At 43.6% G+C, this 17007-nt stretch overlaps 1 protein-coding gene across 2 annotated transcripts in view; it reads left to right on the forward strand.

Moving 5' to 3' along the window:
- The window catches only part of LOC139048908 (uridine phosphorylase 1-like), a 28535-nt gene that overhangs the window by 11049 nt on the left and 479 nt on the right, over window positions 1–17007 (forward strand). For both annotated transcript variants that reach the window (XM_070523839.1, XM_070523838.1), the window contains exons 4-8: window positions 933–1094; window positions 2008–2122; window positions 9217–9287; window positions 12927–13068; window positions 13978–14124. In XM_070523839.1, the coding sequence (XP_070379940.1) occupies window positions 933–1094; window positions 2008–2122; window positions 9217–9287; window positions 12927–13068; window positions 13978–14124 (637 nt within the window). The remainder of the gene's footprint in view (window positions 1–932; window positions 1095–2007; window positions 2123–9216; window positions 9288–12926; window positions 13069–13977; window positions 14125–17007) is intronic.

Consider the following 17007-nt stretch of genomic DNA (forward strand, 5'->3'; position numbering starts at 1 on the left):
CCGAGCAAGAATATTTCTTTGTTTACATATATTTAGGTAGAAGCTGTGGAGGTGCAGCTTTAGTGGGAGGCTTTAGCTAGAGATATTGACATCAGCACCAGATAAAACATTAACATTGATATGTCCATTTGCTCTGTCATCTATGTCTTGTTGGAGTGTTAGAAAGCAGACGATCAAAGAAAAAAAAAAAAGCACTTTCTTCTAGCTTACCGACAGCATATTCCCCTCCATTCGACATTGTTCCATGGTGCAGAACTCTTTTCTTGACACCGGTCTAGTTTTAGGTTTCTTGAATGATGTTGTGCTACTTGTTATCAGCTCGAGAGACCTGTAGGCCATCCTCTCTCCAGAGACTACTGCTGCGATAGTAGCCTTTTGTATAGCACATGACTCTAGGTCCTTGCATTCAGGAGTCCTGGTGAGGCAGTAGTTCATGACGTAGCCAGGAGGGGGGGAGGGGCACACAGGCATGAGCCCCCCCAAAATTATTGTGCTAGCATCTAGCCTACCCAGCTATCCTCACCCTTCCCGTCCAAATTCAAGTGCGTGCCCCCTCCAAAAAAAAAAAACAAAAAAACAATTCTGGCTATGCCCCCTGGTGGGTGCTACTGGCACTGACAGGTTCTCATATATCACCCTTTTGTCATTTATGTTCATAACGCACTTCACTAGGCATTGTCATAATTTTAGTACATATATTTTACGAATTTTAAGCGCATATTTCTTTAGGCCTCTTTACCAGCCATGTTACATCTGCCCTTTGCCATTCATTACTCAGTTGAAAACTCATTATCGCTCGCTTGCTTGGCGCTATGTGGCCAGACCTGGCCCTAGCACCATTATACCCTGCACATCAATCAATCAATCAATCAATCAATCAATCAATCAATCAATCAATCAATCAATCATGGCCATTTGCTTCGGTGCTGCAGTTTGTGTGCATGGGTGGCGCACCGTCACGCATGGAGCAGTTTGCTCGGCTGGCCAAGGAGGAGCTCGATCTCAAGTTGCCCACCGGTACCGACCTCTGTGACCTGAGCCATTATGCTGGCCGATACTCCATGTACAAGGTCGGGCCCCTGCTTTCTATAAGCGTGAGTATATGCGTGCGATTGTGGAAGCACTGCACTCCACACTGTAGTTTTAGCAGCAAACACTTGCCAAGCAATGTTACTTGCTTACTTACTTGCTTACTCGCTTAATGCTCACAGTTTCTTCTTTGAATATTGATGCGAAGTTGGGAGGTTGAGTGGATTACATGGGGAAATTTTGGGGGGAAATTACATAGAGAAATTGGTATGAAAAAGCTTCGTACAGACAGAGGTGAAATCCAGTTTGGTAGGCTAGTAGTGCTTTTGCACTGAAAATTAGAAGCACGAAGTTTACAACCCGTAACTCTGCACCAAAAATGTATATAGCAGTTCTTTAAACTGTCTCTGTTAAAGCATCTTAAGTTGGCAGAGGGGATATATGAATTAACAGCTAACATGAGATTGCTACGGTGGTAACGAGGGTTTTGTAAAAGTCATACTCACAAATTAATGTAAATCTTTAAGAGTCGTCTATAATGCATCAATTTTGTCCTCTTTAGATGCAGTATCAGGTGCAATTTACAGAATTGTCATATTTTTGTTCTTGCCGAGTTAGAGAGCTGTAAATTTAGTTTTTGCAATTTGCTTGAATTTTTTTCTAGGAGTTTCTCATAAATTATAGATGCACTTTCTAGAGTGACTAGATTTTAACTGTTTCTTTTAAATGCAACAAACCTCATGAAATTCGGTGCAGTGGACGTTGAGAGGTGTGATTTCCCCATTCGTATATGTTTAGACTGGAGCTTCCTCTTAAGCAATGGAAAACAGAGTCCGTGCCGCGGTTGTCATTGATGTGACGGGTTCACTGTATTTGATGTGTCTCTTCCTGCACCTGTGAATGCCACCAATGCATCGTGCGAGAACGGTGCTATCTTGAGGAAATATGCAAACAGGTGTCTTTGTCTGCCATATGCAGCATGGCATGGGTGCCCCGTCGCTGTCCATCCTGTTGCACGAAGTATTCAAGCTGCTGCACTACGCCCGCTGCAGGGACGTGCTGGTCTTCCGTATCGGCACCAGTGGAGGCGTTGGTGAGTTTCTGCGAGAGCTCTTTTGTTGTCCCTTGCGAATAGCGGGGCTAAGGACTAGAACAGACAGTGGAGAACCATGGGACACATGCCGATCTGCCAACTAAAGTTTGATTGGCAATATTCTACTATATATGTACCACCATGCCACCACTTCAACAGATGTCTGCATAAGTACAGAAAGTTCAGCCAGGCATACAAGTGGTGATGAATATTTTGCTATTAAACTTTAGTTGATAGCTTGGCATGCGATTCTTTATGGTTCCTTCTCTTTTGTCCTTGTGCATCTTATGGCACTGTTCGCAATAGATCAATAGGTTCTGCGCACTTGAAGTTAGGAGATACCAATGGGCGGACATACAATACAATGAAAAAGGAATGTGAAAGAATGCAAAGCAAGGTGCGGCGCTTTGGGTACGCAAAGATGCCTTGGTGTACTATTTCTAAACCTCTCTCGTTTACCAAATGGCCCAATCTGTCATCCTGCTTTATTATCACACTTTCTTCCTTTTATTTCTTTACTGCAAACAGCACTCATGAATGCTTTAGGGTATGTGCTGATTATGCTCATCTCTTTGCTTGTTGCACTTCAAGTTCAGGCGTGGGACGATGTAACCTAGACAACTTACGTGCAGTCAAACCTCATAATGTAGTCACAGCTGCCACTAAAGTTACTTTGTTGTATCCGATATTTATTATAAATGTACCCGCTAATATTAGTGAAAAAAATATGCAGATCCCACGCACTGTGTGAATCGTTATAAGCAAAGCTTTCCGTGGTGGATGCTTTGACAATAATTAGCGGTGATGTTGACTGCTAAAGTTTAATTTCTTCAACGTTGAGGCTAACACGAGAGTGGTGAGTCGATGTTAAACGTTACCTTGCGTGCACCACTGCTGTTTGTCTGCGTAGTACACAGAATACACAGGGAGAGGTGTTTGCTTGAGGTGATGTTGTGAGCCACCCGCCGTGGTTGCTAAGTGGTTATGGTGTTAGGCTGCTGAGCACGAGGTCGCGGGATCAAATCCCGGCCACAGCGGCCGCATTTCGAAGGGGGGCGAAATGCGAAAACACCCGTGTACTTATATTTAGGTGCACGTTAAAGAACCCCAGGTGGTCGAAATTTCCGGAGTCCTCCACTACAGCGTGCCTCATAATCAGAAAGTGGTTTTGGCATGTAAAACCCCATAATTTAATTTTTTTTTGTGATGTTGTGAGCCATATTTTATAACCTCTGAGAGGGTTAAGCATTGTTGTTTCCTCACATGGCACATCGCACTGTGGCAGAAGTATTAAACTTGAATTGCGTTATGGGGCTGTACGTTCCAAAACCACACTCGGATTATGAGGCTAGCTGTAGTGGCAGGCTCTGGATTAATTTTGACGCCATGATGTTCTTTAACATGTCCCAAAATCTAAGTGCACGTGTGTTTTCTATTTCGCTCCCGTCGAAATGTGGCTGCTGTGATTGGGATCAAATCCATGACCTCTAGCGATGTCATAGCCGCAAAGCTAATGCGGCGGGCACAGAAGTGTTGATTTGACGGTCGGCCACTTCCGTAGTATCTCCTGTACCCTGCAGTGCACTTTAATTAATGCGGCTCTGCTTCTGCATGCCCTATGTAAGTTGCCTGCTTGACATATTTGCATCATCAGCCTGGTTGCGCCCACTGCAGGGCAAAGGCCTCTCCCATACTTCTCCAACAACCCAGGTCATGTACTAATTGTGGCCATGCCGTGCCTGCAAACTTCTTAATCTCATCCGCCCACCTAACTTTCTGCCGCCCCCTGCTACACTTCCCTTCCCTTGGGATCCAGTCCGTAACCCTTAATGACCATCGGTTATCTTCCCTCCTCATTACATGTCCTGCCCATACCCATTTCTTTTAATTGATTTCAACTAAGATGTCATTAACTCGCGTTTGTTCCCTCACCCAATCTGCTCTTTTCTTATCCCTTAACTTTACACCTATCATTCTTCTTTCCATAGCTCGTTGCGTCATCCTCAATTTGAGTAGAACCCTTTTCGTAAGCCTCCAGGTTTCTGCCCCGTAGGTGAGTACTGGTAAGACACAGCTATTATATACTTTTCTCTTGAGGGATAATGGCAAACTGCTGTTCATGATCTGAAAATGCCTGCCAAATGCACCCCAGCCCATTCTTATTCTTCTGATTATTTCTGTCTCATGATCCAGATCTGCCGTCACTTTCTGCCCTAAGTAGACGTATTCCCTTACGACTTCCAGTGCCTCGCTGCCTATTGTAAATTGCTGTTCTCTTCCGGGACTGTTAAGCATTACTTTAGTTTTCTGCAGATTAATTTTTAGACCCACTCTTCTGCTTTGCCTCTCCAGGTCAGTGAGCATGCATTGCAATTGGTCCCCTGAGTTACTAAGCAAGGCAATATCATCAGCGAATCGCAAGTTACTAAGGTATTCTCCATTAACTTTTATCCCCAATTCTTCCCAATCCAGGTCTCTGAATACCTCCTGTAAACACGCTGTGAATAGTATTGGAGATATCATATCTCCCTGCCTGACGCCTTTCTTTATTGGGATTTTGCTGCTTGCTTTATGGAGGACTAGGTGGCTGTGGAGCCGCTATAGATATCTTTCAGCATTTTTACATACGGCTCGTCTACACCCTGATTCCGTAATGCCTCCATGACTGCTGAGGTTTCGACAGAATCAAACGCTTTCTCATAATCAAAGAAAGCTATATATAAGGGTTGGTTATATTCCGCACATTTCTCTATCACCTGATTGATAGTGTGAATATCATCTATTGTTGAGTAGCCTTTATGGAATCCTGCCTGGTCCTTTGCTTGACAGAAGTCTAAGGTGTTCCTGATTCTATTTGCGATTACCTTAGTAAATAGTTTGTACGCAAAGAACAGTAAGCTGATCGGTCTATAATTTTTCAAGTCCTTGGCGTCCCCTCTCTTATGGATTAGGATTATGTTAGCGTTCTTCCAAGATTCCGGTACGCTCGAGGTCATGAGACATTGCGTATACAGGGTTGCCAGTTTCTCTAGAACAATCTGTCCACCATCCTTCAACAAATCTGCTGTTACCTGATCCTCCCCAGCTGCCTTCCCCCTTTGCATATCTCCCAAGGCTTTGTTTACTTCTTCCGGCGTTACCTTTGGGATTTCGAATTCATCTAGACTATTGTCTCTTCCATTATCGTCAAGGGTGCCACTGGTACTGTATAAATCTCTATAGAACTCCTCAGCCACTTGAACTATCTCATTCATATTAGTAATGATATTGCCGGCTTTGTCTCTTAACGCATACATCTGATTCTTGCCAATTCCTAGTTTCTTCTTCACTGTTTTTAGGCTTCCTCCGTTCCTGAGAGCATGTTAAATTCTATCCATATTATACTTCCTTATGTCAGCTGTCTTACGCTTGTTGATTAACTTCGAAAGTTCTGCCAGTTCTATTCTAGCTGTAGGGTTAGATGCTTTCATGCATTGGCGTTTCTTGATCAGATCTTTCGTCTCCTGCGATAGTTTGCTGGTATCCTGCCTAATGGAGCTACCACCGACTTCCATTGCACACTCCTTAATGATGCCCACAAGATTGTCGTTCATTGCTTCAACACTAAGGTCCTCTTCCTGAGTTAAAGCCGAATACCTGTTCTGTAGCTTGATCTGGAATTCCTCTATTTTCCCTCTTACCGCTAACTCATTAATCGGCTTCTTATGTACCAGTTTCTTTTGTTCCCTCCTCAGGTCTAGGCTAATTCGAGTTCTTACCATCCTGTGGTCACTGCAGTGCACCTTGCCAAGCACGTCCACATCTTGTATGATGGCAGGGTTAGCGCAGAGTATGAAGTCTATTTCATTTCTAGTCTCGCCGTTCGGGCTCCTCCACGTCCACTTTCGGCTATCCCGCTTGCGGAAGAAGGTGTTCATTATCCTCATATTATTCTGTTCCGCAAACTCTACTAATAACTCTCCCCTGCTATTCCTAGTGCCTATGCCATATTCCCCCACTGCCTTGTCTCCAGCCTGCTTCTTGCCTACCTTAGCATTAAAGTCGCCCATTAGTATAGTGTATTTAGTTTTCACTCTACCCATCGCCGATTCCACGTCTTCATAGAAGCTTTCGACTTCCTGGTCATCATGACTGGATGTAGGGGCGTAGACCTGTACAATCTTCATTTTGTACCTCTTATTAAGTTTCACAACAAGACCTGCCACCCTCTCGTTAATGCTATAGAATTCCTGTATGTTACCAGCTATATTCTTATTGATCAGGAATCCGACTCCTAGCTCTCATACTGCAGCAACATACTGTACCGTATCTTGAACTTAAGCTTATCCTGTTTCGCCGCAACCACTGTCATATAGCAGTGGGGTTTTCTTGCCTTATCACATCACCTCCCCCCTCTCTTACATTGGAACTGCTTCTTCTCCCTCTCCTTCTTCTCTCTGCAGTTCTATCTGTGTCCCCTCTGGCCTGGCACGTTAGTAGAAAGGGAAGCGCTGCAGTTTCTGCAATGCGTCCTAGGGGAGTCGAGAATAATTACAGCTGTCAAGTGGCTAATGTGGCGACAGCCAGGGAGCTCCAGAGGGCATTGTGCACATTCGACATGGCGGGGTGAAAACGAGTCTCCCCTATCGCCTTTTCTCTCTTACTCGCACTGTCATCTATATACAGGCTCTGAACCACCCCCCGACGCAGTGTGCGCGACAGCAGTCCACAGCAGCAGCAGCAGTGGGAAAGTCGAAGGAAGAGGCAAAAAAAGTTCCGCTTAAAAAAAAAATCCGAGATTGCGCCTACATGAGAGATGCACAATTGTTGTGCCATATGTCGGCATTGCAAACTACCCGGCAAGGGTGGTATTCTCGGCCGTTCACTTTTCGAAATGAAATCACTTTCAGGACATCTCCTTTGACTATCACTTTGACTCCTCGGTGTCAACGGGTGACAGCATCCTCCTGGCACTGTGAAAGCATGCTGTCTGACATGAATGGCAAGCTGCCGCGCTGCTGTTATTGCTGAGATCGGCCTCTCGGAGCTGTGTGACCACACAGTGTCGATCACAAAACTGCCTATCCTCGCAACTCTCTTGGATGAATTCATTGCGGGCATTTTTGCTCCATGTGTAATTGTCGTCACCACCTGTGATACCAGAAGCTTCCAGAACCACATGACCACATTTGTCTACTTTAGCTAGCAGACTACATTCCTCCCTTTAAGTGCCCTTCCCGTCCAACTCCACTGAGGTAGGGTTTCCGAGAATTACTCCAAAAATGCCATGCCCATTCCCCCATTGCTGGTGACCGAGAGGGAATGTATTATCGCCATATTGTAGCCTTTACTATAATGCCAAACACTCGCAGATTACAGTGGTTTAGTGGTAGTAAAATGAAACGGTTAAAGGGTGAGAATGATTTTTTTACAGGTCAATAGTCTAGACTATGTTGGTTGGAAAATATTTTTTCTCGTGCTTATGTAAAACATTTTTGCAAATGATCCATTGACATTCGAACACAGAGAAGGCAACAGAGAAAGAAATCCTTGCTGCTGGAGAGCTTGTCCTAACAAAACATCTCGGCACTCTTTGATGCTGCAGAAATGCAGGCCAGGAGCTGGCATCAGGAGACCAAATGCTCTCAAATCTCTTGGAGCTGCCAAGTCTCTAGTCCACAGCGAAATGTGGAGGCGAATGTGACGACTATATCCGATACCGTAATTTTGACAAAGGCATATTCTAACACGGAAAGAGCCCAGCTAGGGACTGCTGGCCTTATCGATTCTCGAGTATGATCAGTTATTGACCTGCCGTGGTTGCTTAGTGGTGATGGCACTGGGCTGCTAAGCACGAGGTCGTGGGATCGAATCTTGGCCACGGTGGCCGCATTTCAATGGGGGCTAAAGGTAAGAACATCTGTATACTTAGATTTAGGTGCACGTTAAAGAACCTCAGGTGGCCCAATTTCCAGAGTCCCCCACTATGGCATGCCTCATAATCAGATCGTGGTTTTGACACATAAAACCCCATAATAATGCGGTCCTGGCGTTGGAAACCCGACGAACGTAGTCGTATGCCTTTCTTAGTGGCCCAGCGCTTTTTCATCTTTCTTGGTTTAGTGTCCCTGACTCTGCCAACAGCTCATGTCATGCAGTGTGTTTGCGGGTCAAAATTGTCATTTATTGCATTGTACAGCCATGCGCGATTGCAGTACCAGAACACGAGACCATGAAAGTCCGAACTCGGCCTCGAGGCGCCAAAAATTTGTTTGTGTGCCAGGCGGTGTGCAGCCCTGCCATAGTGAATGAAGGCAATGTGTGATTTGCAACAAAGAAGTTGTTCTTGAGAAGATGGCGAGTGTCCAGCTGCTGATGCAGCGAACGTGTTCAGAGCCAGAGGAATCGCTGAAGTCAGCCGACTTTTAAAGCAAGTAGTGGGAGGAGTGTGTGGCCTCCGTGGAAGGGAGCATGAATGGTACAGGAAGCCGCAGATTTGCAGCCATTGCCATGTCATCATTGACATGCTATTGTTGTTCTGTTGCCGTAGTGCTGCCTTCACCATGCCACTGTCGTGATTTTCTTGTCGTCGTGCTGCCTTGGTAGTGCTTCCATCGCTGTCGCATTGCCATCACTTTCATTGTTATCACGCCACTGTCGTCGTGTCGCCACTGTTGTCGTTGTACTGTCGCGCCGTCTATGAAAACATGTCGACGATCACTGTGTTGTGACGAACACTTGTGTTGCCATCATCAAACATGCTTATTGACATCATCAGTAAGCTTTTTTCTTTGTTTCTCTCACAACCTGGTTAAGGGGCATTCCTGAATAGTTCCCAAGTCCATACGTGCATTAATTCTTGCTCAGATCGGCTTCCCTTTCCATGCTTTTGCACATCCGCCACCTTATAAAGCACAGAATGGAGGCGAGGGTGAGAGAAAACAGGCAGCAGGGGACAAAAAGAAAAGACAGAAACAAATTCCATAGCATTTTTTTTTCTCTCTGTTTTTGTTCCCATTCGCACTGTGTTTCATAAGGGAAGTGTACATCAACTTGTGCAGTATGTTCAGTTTCGTACACACTTGTCCCCGTTTTTCTTTTTCTTTCACTATTAGGTGTGCCTGCTGGTTCGGTTGTTGTGAGCACGGGCACAGTTAACGGCCTCCTCAGGGAACAACTAGACATGGTCAGTCAATTTCCAGCTTCGCCACTGTTTTCAGCATTAGACAACATTTAAGGGTATTTGTTTGGTTCAGCTAAGTATGAAAGGCAGTTGACATTAAGAGTTGCAGCTTAACTAGTTCAAGTGCTAAATACCAGACGAATAAAACTCTAGTGAGCATTAGCAGAATTGTTTGCAACCACGCTGTTTCGAGCTGTTTTCAGAAGATCACTCCAGTAGTAACTATCTTTTTTTCTCTTTGGTGAAATAAAACACGGGTCTGCAAGCATTTTGTGTTTAAAGATTGTACAATGCACAGCTTAGCAGCCAACAAGCATTATTGCAGGCCTCTAATGGATCTGTTTATTCAAAACAATGCTCTATAATGCAAAAATAATTGCTTTGACTTCAGCACCTTTCAATCATTGTTATTTGTTGTCCTGTTTCAATGCATCCAGGTGATTACCATGAGACTGAGCAAAGTGTTTTACATACATATTAACAGCAGTGTGATTAATGTTGTGTTATGTACAAGGATGCGTTGTGCTCACTGCACCTGTTCATTCTCCCAGTGATGACATCTGTTGATTGCTGCTGGAATGTTTGGGATGAAGTTGCAAATGAGGCTGCTGCTGACAAAGGTCCATTTGAACCAAGAAACCATACTGCAGGGGAACATTAGGAATATGCATTCCTTAATAATGTGTGTTGTTGATTGCAATGTCTCTGAAACAAGGTGCCTGCTGCATTAACAGCACATTTGTCATTTTTCGAATCATACACATTACGGATTAGCAAGTTCAACTCATTAATTACGATGACGGATCAGTGACTGTGACGTTCTGCTGCAGAGAACGAAGTCACAAGTTTGGTCCCTTGCGGTGACAAGGGAAGTGATGTCAAACCCTAGTGAGGGACTGATTGATCAATTGATAAGCCAATCAATCAACCAATCAATCAATCCACCAAAGTGTGGAAGGAGGTCTTTTATATGTCAGCATTCTCTAGGACACACCAGCCAGGATAATGTTACAGTGCTATTCGAAATGTTTTTTGCTACAGTGAAATCTCGATATATAATGAACTTCAGGAGATCACGATAAATTGTTCGTTATTAAGAAAGATCATTATAGTGAAAGCTCCAAAACTAACCATTACGCCCATCAGCCCATCAGTTCATAAGTTGTCACCGTATGAGCGATCCACGAAAACGTCGTTGTTGGCTCTCGGCAAGCGTTGTTTCTATTTTGCATAGATTCTGCCGCTACAGGCGCAAAACAGACGCTGACGCAGAGAAACTACCCCGACAAAAAGGTAGCTCCATGTCACCTACAAAGCGCAATGTTTCTTGTTTTTTGTTTGTTTTTCACATTCTTGCCCCAGACAACGCAACTGTCTTGCTCGAGGCAGACACCTGCTGAACTATGTCCGAGCCCAAGCATGCGTAAACCACACGTCTGGAAAGAGCAAAGTGCGACTGTGTGGCGTCCCCGCGGAGAGTACCGAGGTTACATTTCACACGAGGCATCCCCGGATGCCTGGGAGCGAGAAAGGAGGTTACATTTGCGAGAACGGAGGTTACATTTCACAGGTGGCGCCAGTATGGAGGTTATATTTCACACGAGGCATTTCACCACTCCTCGTGTTGCTAGTACCGCCCCCCAAACAAACGCAAAATAAAGTCGTGCTCAGAAAGAAAAGTGAAAAGAGGAAGAGACGCGCCTCCTTTGCTAGGCGCTAGGCGACACTTTTCTAGGCGTGGCAAGTGCTCGCAAAACCTGATGCCTGTCGCCTCCGCTCTCCTGCATTCTTTTTTTCTCAGACGCCCTCAGGTTTTCTAAACCCATGCTCTCAGAAGCGCCTCCTGGTCTGTTAGCCTACTGTTTCGGCTGCCGTGAAAGATACTCGGAAATCTTTAGAATCCACAGTTTTCGGAATACTAGTTCGTAGTACTGAGGTGTTGTTAACATCACAGGGAAATTGAATAACGATCGTTATTCCGAAAGTTCAGTATTCTGAAGCTTGTAGTACCTAAATATTTTTACATTGAAACTATAAGAATTCAGCAGGGGATTTCTGAAAAGTTCGTTAATCTGAAAAGTTGGTAATTAGGTGTTCATATTAACGAGGTTTCACTACTTCTTTGCTATCACCAGGATCAGCCTATAATGTGTATGATAAGAGAGAAAGAACAAACTTTAATTAGTTTTATGACTTAGTGGCCGATGTGGGTAAGAAGGCGTTTGGCAAGGGTCATACAGAATTAATAAAGGCTGGTTTGACAACGAGACGCCATGGAAAGTTATAGAACGGAGTGATCGTAATCATTACATTATATGGGCCCGGATTAATACTCGTGTCACACAGGCATTTGGAACGTCTTCCAACCAATAGTCAATTGACTCAAAGGTCAAGTTCGAGCTGCTGCATGGGTGGTTCCGAAGGACGCCGAGTCAATAGTCTATTAAGTCAACGGAGCACCCTACAACTCTATCGAAATCTCGATGGCCTTTAAGCAACGGAAGCGGAAACAGCGCAAGCATGCCATCTCGTTCACAGTGTGCTCGTACTTGCGGTTAGAAAGAACAAATCAAACCAAATGCTCTAAAAATACTATATATGACTGTTATTAATTATTCAGTAAAGTATTTTTGCCACTTGACATTTGCGAACACACATAAAAACGGCAGCCGCATCGAGCGACAAAAAGGTTCCCGCAGTTTCACTACTCAACAACTTAAAAACTAAACATATATGTATGGCAATGTATAAACAATGTTTTTAATGTATAAAGAATCGTAAAACAAAATATAGTGCTTTTAAATAGTTTTAATGTGTAACTTTTCATGACATGAAAACGAAAATAAAGATCTGCAGCTCCACACAATTTTGCGAGAAATGCCTGAACCACTCAACGACCTTTCAAAAGTGCCGTGTAGCAGTGTGACAATACCTTTGAGTTGATTTGAAAACCGTTGATTGGAAGGCCTTCCAAATGTGCCCGTGTGACACATGTATTAGAAGCCGTGTAATTCAAAACAAAACTGGACGAATTCAAGTTGTTCAACGAGGCTCAAAACAATACATATAGCAGCCCTCATTTTATTGCAGTTGTAGTTATACAGACACTTGAGCCGTTCTTGCACTGTTGCTCTCAGTCACTGTGCTGTGCCAGGTGCGGCAGCGAATGCAAGACCCCCACGGCGAGTGTTTGAGGTCACGTGATATGCTGCGGATTCATGATGTGCTCCCACACATCCAGTATTTGATATGCACTGGTCTCCTGAGCTTTGTAGCACACCAGAGGAACGTGGCAAGTGGAGTGGCAGCATAGAATGTTCACTTTAGGGCAAGCAGGTACGCTCCCTGCTTCCAGCCCTCTGGTCACGTCAGCGTGTAAGCGTCGTCATCGTACGAACGCTATTCATGCGTGCTTTTGAGCACGTGGCACCAGACAGGTTGAGTTCCTAAGTGAATGTGTACTGGAACTTATACTGCCCACAGACTTACTTTGTGTAATATTCTAATACTTTGCCATCAGAGTCGATGTTTTGACCTTTACGTTACACTGATACATTTTGTTCCTTACATTGAGCTATTCTGTGCACTTGATGCTTTGCCACAAGGGAGCATTGCTGTCACCACTTCTCATGATGCATGCAGCATGTGCTCGGCAAACTTGTGTCCCGTCCTGCCACGCTGGACACGGCGCTGGCTGAGGAGATTGCAGTTGAAGCCCGCCGCTCGCTGCCCGGCACAAATGTGGTCATGGGAAAGACGATGTGTGCAGACGACTTCTACGAAGGTGAGAATGGTTGTTTCGACACTTCGTTTCAAGAAGGGAACACTTGCTTGGGTTCTGGTAACACACAGATGAATAGATGCTGTTGGAAAGTTATTACATTAGGCTGCGTTGGTAAATTATAGTTTTTAAATAGTGGAGCGGCCACCTTTATCATGAGCGGAGGCTTGGTATGCCAGAAGTGATGCAAAAAACACAAGACGAGTGGTACTGCCTCTTTGGAAGTTCCCTCACCAGCTGTCTATAAGATAGTGGATTTTCAGTTTCTTTTCAATCTGCTAGTTTGTTGTTTATCTACAAATAGGTGTTGCATTCCATTCTAAAGGTATGGTTGACTGAAAATTTTGATAAGCTTTCATGTCCTAAAGTGTCCAGGCATGAGAAAAAAAAAAACGACTCGCGACGCCATATTTACATGCTGCTGCTGAGGTTTGGGCAGCAAATACAGTATAAGGAATAGTGTCGCCTTCATTATCTACATTAGTGATCAACCTTTTTCTAACAAATAATGCACACGTACCTTTGCAACGCTTTAGAGTTGATTTAGGTGTCTATGTGTCCCTTGCATCACGCATGAAGCAGTTGAGTTCATATGAAAACATAATTTTCAGTGACCAAAAAGCACCCAATCAAAACAGGGCAGTGCAGAGAGCTACCTCTTGTGAACGTCAGTGGTTGACGTTAGGAAAGGCACCCTCCGGGAGCGGCAGCACTAGAAGTGACATCTTGGGATTGCATGTTCAACTACAATGAATTATGTGTGTCCTTGTGCCACGTGGCTCTGTAACTGTCATTGTGCCGTGTGGCCCAGTCAGACCTGCCAGTGTGCCAGTGTCTGAGCCCAAATCAAGTAGTGTGTCGTTGAGGCAAACTGTCGGCTGAACTGCAACATTGGTGGCTGCATGCGTGCAGGCCAGGGCCGGCTGGATGGTGCCTTCTGCGACTACACGGACCAGGAGAAACTGCAGTTCTTGAAGAAGCTGCACTCCATCGGCGTGGTTAACATTGAGATGGAGGCCACCCTCTTTGCCGCCATGTGCCAGCATGCCGGCATCAAAGGTCAGTGTGGTGCAGTGGAACTGTCTGCCTAGTGGCCCTGAGCTTGCTCTTGAATGTCACTTGGAGCACACGATGATAAGAAGATGTAGCTTCGATAGATGGAAGCTATACGTCTGCACAACCTTCCGTGACACTGAAGAGAAAGATACCGGGGCAAAGCGTCCGCATGATCGTGCTTGAGGACAAATTCGATTTTGCTATTCAGATGCATGTAAAGGCAGAAACGCTTTTATGTGACAACCGCTGGACCGATTTTAATGACTTTTTGATGACATTTGTTCCATTTGAGAGACTAAAGTTAAATTCTAGCAACTCTAGCCAGAAGTCATTTGTTTTAGGACTTCGAATTTTGAAAAAGAAAAGTTTTTGTAGAAAAAAATCTGCAAGTTCCAAAAAGATTGAAGCACAAAGTTAACAAATTCATAACTCGGCACCAAAACCAGGTATTGCAGTTCTGTCAAATGCGTCTGTTAAAGCATCTCAAACGGGCAAGCAGGGCTTATCAATTTTCAGGTTACATAATTTGCTATAATGTTTATGGAAGTCTTGCAAAATTCCTCATCGCAAATTAATGGTATATTTCATACCGGTGCACAATATGTAAATTTTGTCCTCTTCAGATATATTATTAGGTACGGTTTACAAGATTACTATATCTTTTTTATTGCCGAGTTATGGAGTTGTAAACTTGGTACTTGTACTTCAGTTTTCTAAAATTTCAAGATTTCCAGGAATTGAAAAAGATGTATTTGGCATAAGTGTAAATCCATTTTCTACACTTACTATATCTTAACTTCTCTTTAGGGCGAAAAACCTCATGAGGATTGGTGCAGTGCTTGCTGTGAAACACAACTTCTCCACTCCCATTTGTTTAAATAGGAGCTCCCGAGCACAAAACTTCCTCTTAACAAAAGTGATTGAGTAAAATGAACTTGCCAGTCTAAGCACCTCAGAGTCTTCAAATCAAAAGCCACGTGTAAAGCAAGAGGGAAAACACAAGGTAGACGGGAGATGGAAATTCAAGATGATGAGCAAAAGAGAACAAACTAAAAGGGGGAGCCAAAATGAGAACAAGGGTAAAAGTGGGAGCCAAGGTAAACGAGCTCCCACTTTTACCTTGTTCTCATTTTGCTCATCATGTGAACAAAGAGATATTTATTGCACTTGCATGATTCAGAGCATTGGCTCATGCATTTTTATGCCACTCGGCAATTCTGGCTTACTGGCGTTTTGCAAATCTCTGCGCTGTCTCAAAACATACATGACACCTAAATAGCTCAAAAATGCTTCAGTCTTGTAATGTTGAAGCAACGTGGCTAATTATTGGGGGCATTATCAGCTACCACCACTGCGTGAGCATCACTTGTATTTTGTGGCTTCCCGGCAGTGTTCTTGACATTGTTAATTGTCAATAAGTCCGCCATGGCACATCAAGGACTTTCTCAATGAATGTTTTAATGGTGTCAGCCCTGCATCTTTTTCACATTGCTGCTGACACTGGCATGGTTTACATTCACAGAAACATGATTTTAGGGGTCTACAACTAGTAATTTTTGAGGCCAAATTCAATATGAAATGAATATTGAATACTTTTCTGATAGTTTTTGAAAAATGATCACCCGCTTTCACAATTGATATAAAATGTTGTTCACATCCTGGTATTCATAACATTAGCAAGCTTTTATGACATGACATTGTGTGTCGTGAAGCATTGTTTACTAAAAGTGCAAATGGAGCATTGGGAACAAATATGCTGTTTTTCACATACAAGGGACTCTTTGGGGAAGGCAAATCGTCGCAGGTAATTAACTGCTAAAGTGTAGCTCCTTGAGTTATGTAACATGCTCCTGTGTGTAACTCTTACTGTTTGGTGCATAGTATACCTGTGGGGATGAAATTTACCCTATTTTTGTTCCAATTTTATGTTTGATAGAGCACAGTTGACTTTTTAAAATATTTGAGCAAGACTCAAAAAATGTTTTGTGCTTACATATAGTAACTATTCATTTTTAATACTGAAGTGAAACAGTAGGGCAATATTCGATTCAATATTAGTGGAAACTTTCAGATATTAGTGCAACCCTATACGATTAGCTTTTGCCCTAGTGAGAGGTTACTCCGGGCTTCTCGCTGATGCGAGTAGTAAGTTTGAGTGATGGCTGCAGAAATTTGGCTTAATCAAATGGATGGTTCATGCTACGCATTACTTTTTTGTATGGGTCTATAGTAAAACCATCTGAAGGAGTGGGCATTGTTTTGCATATAATACAGATTCAGCTTAATTGGGTTCATCTTAAGGGAAATATTCTGTTCAAATTTCAGTCTGATTTGAACACCTTAGAAAATTGCTGTAGTAGCCTAAATAGTTGCCTTTTTTTTGTTATTCTTTGATTAAAGCTAGAGAATCTCATTTCTCATACAAAAAGTTTGATAAAATCATTGCCATAAAATTTTGTCCACGAGCGCAGTCAGCAACAGACAATTCGCACCTGCTTGATTATTTGGGCAGCTCGATTATTTATTGGTGGGAAGTGTCTCTTGCAATGTCATTGGGGTATCTTACCACGTGTCCAGGAAAGCAATGTCTTTTAAGAATGCAAAAAGACGTGATGCCTCCTTTTCGACTATACCTAACCCTTCTGGAAATGTAATAATTTGTAGGCACACATGCTGAAACAACAATAAGAGCACCCCTTTCATCACTGTTGCTTAGGAATGACCACAAGAATTGTTTGTCTCCCGTCTTATTGCATAACATACAGAGAGGCATATCGGTACGCCGATTGCAAATAACTATGCTTTCATAGAGGCCGATTCTCTCTTGATCCAATGCAGTAGCGAGGCTTTCTCATAATGTAACTGCTCGTTTATGCTCAGCGCATA

The sequence above is a fragment of the Dermacentor albipictus genome, chromosome 8 (assembly GCF_038994185.2).
Source record: "Dermacentor albipictus isolate Rhodes 1998 colony chromosome 8, USDA_Dalb.pri_finalv2, whole genome shotgun sequence".
Lineage (NCBI taxonomy): Eukaryota > Metazoa > Arthropoda > Arachnida > Ixodida > Ixodidae > Dermacentor > Dermacentor albipictus.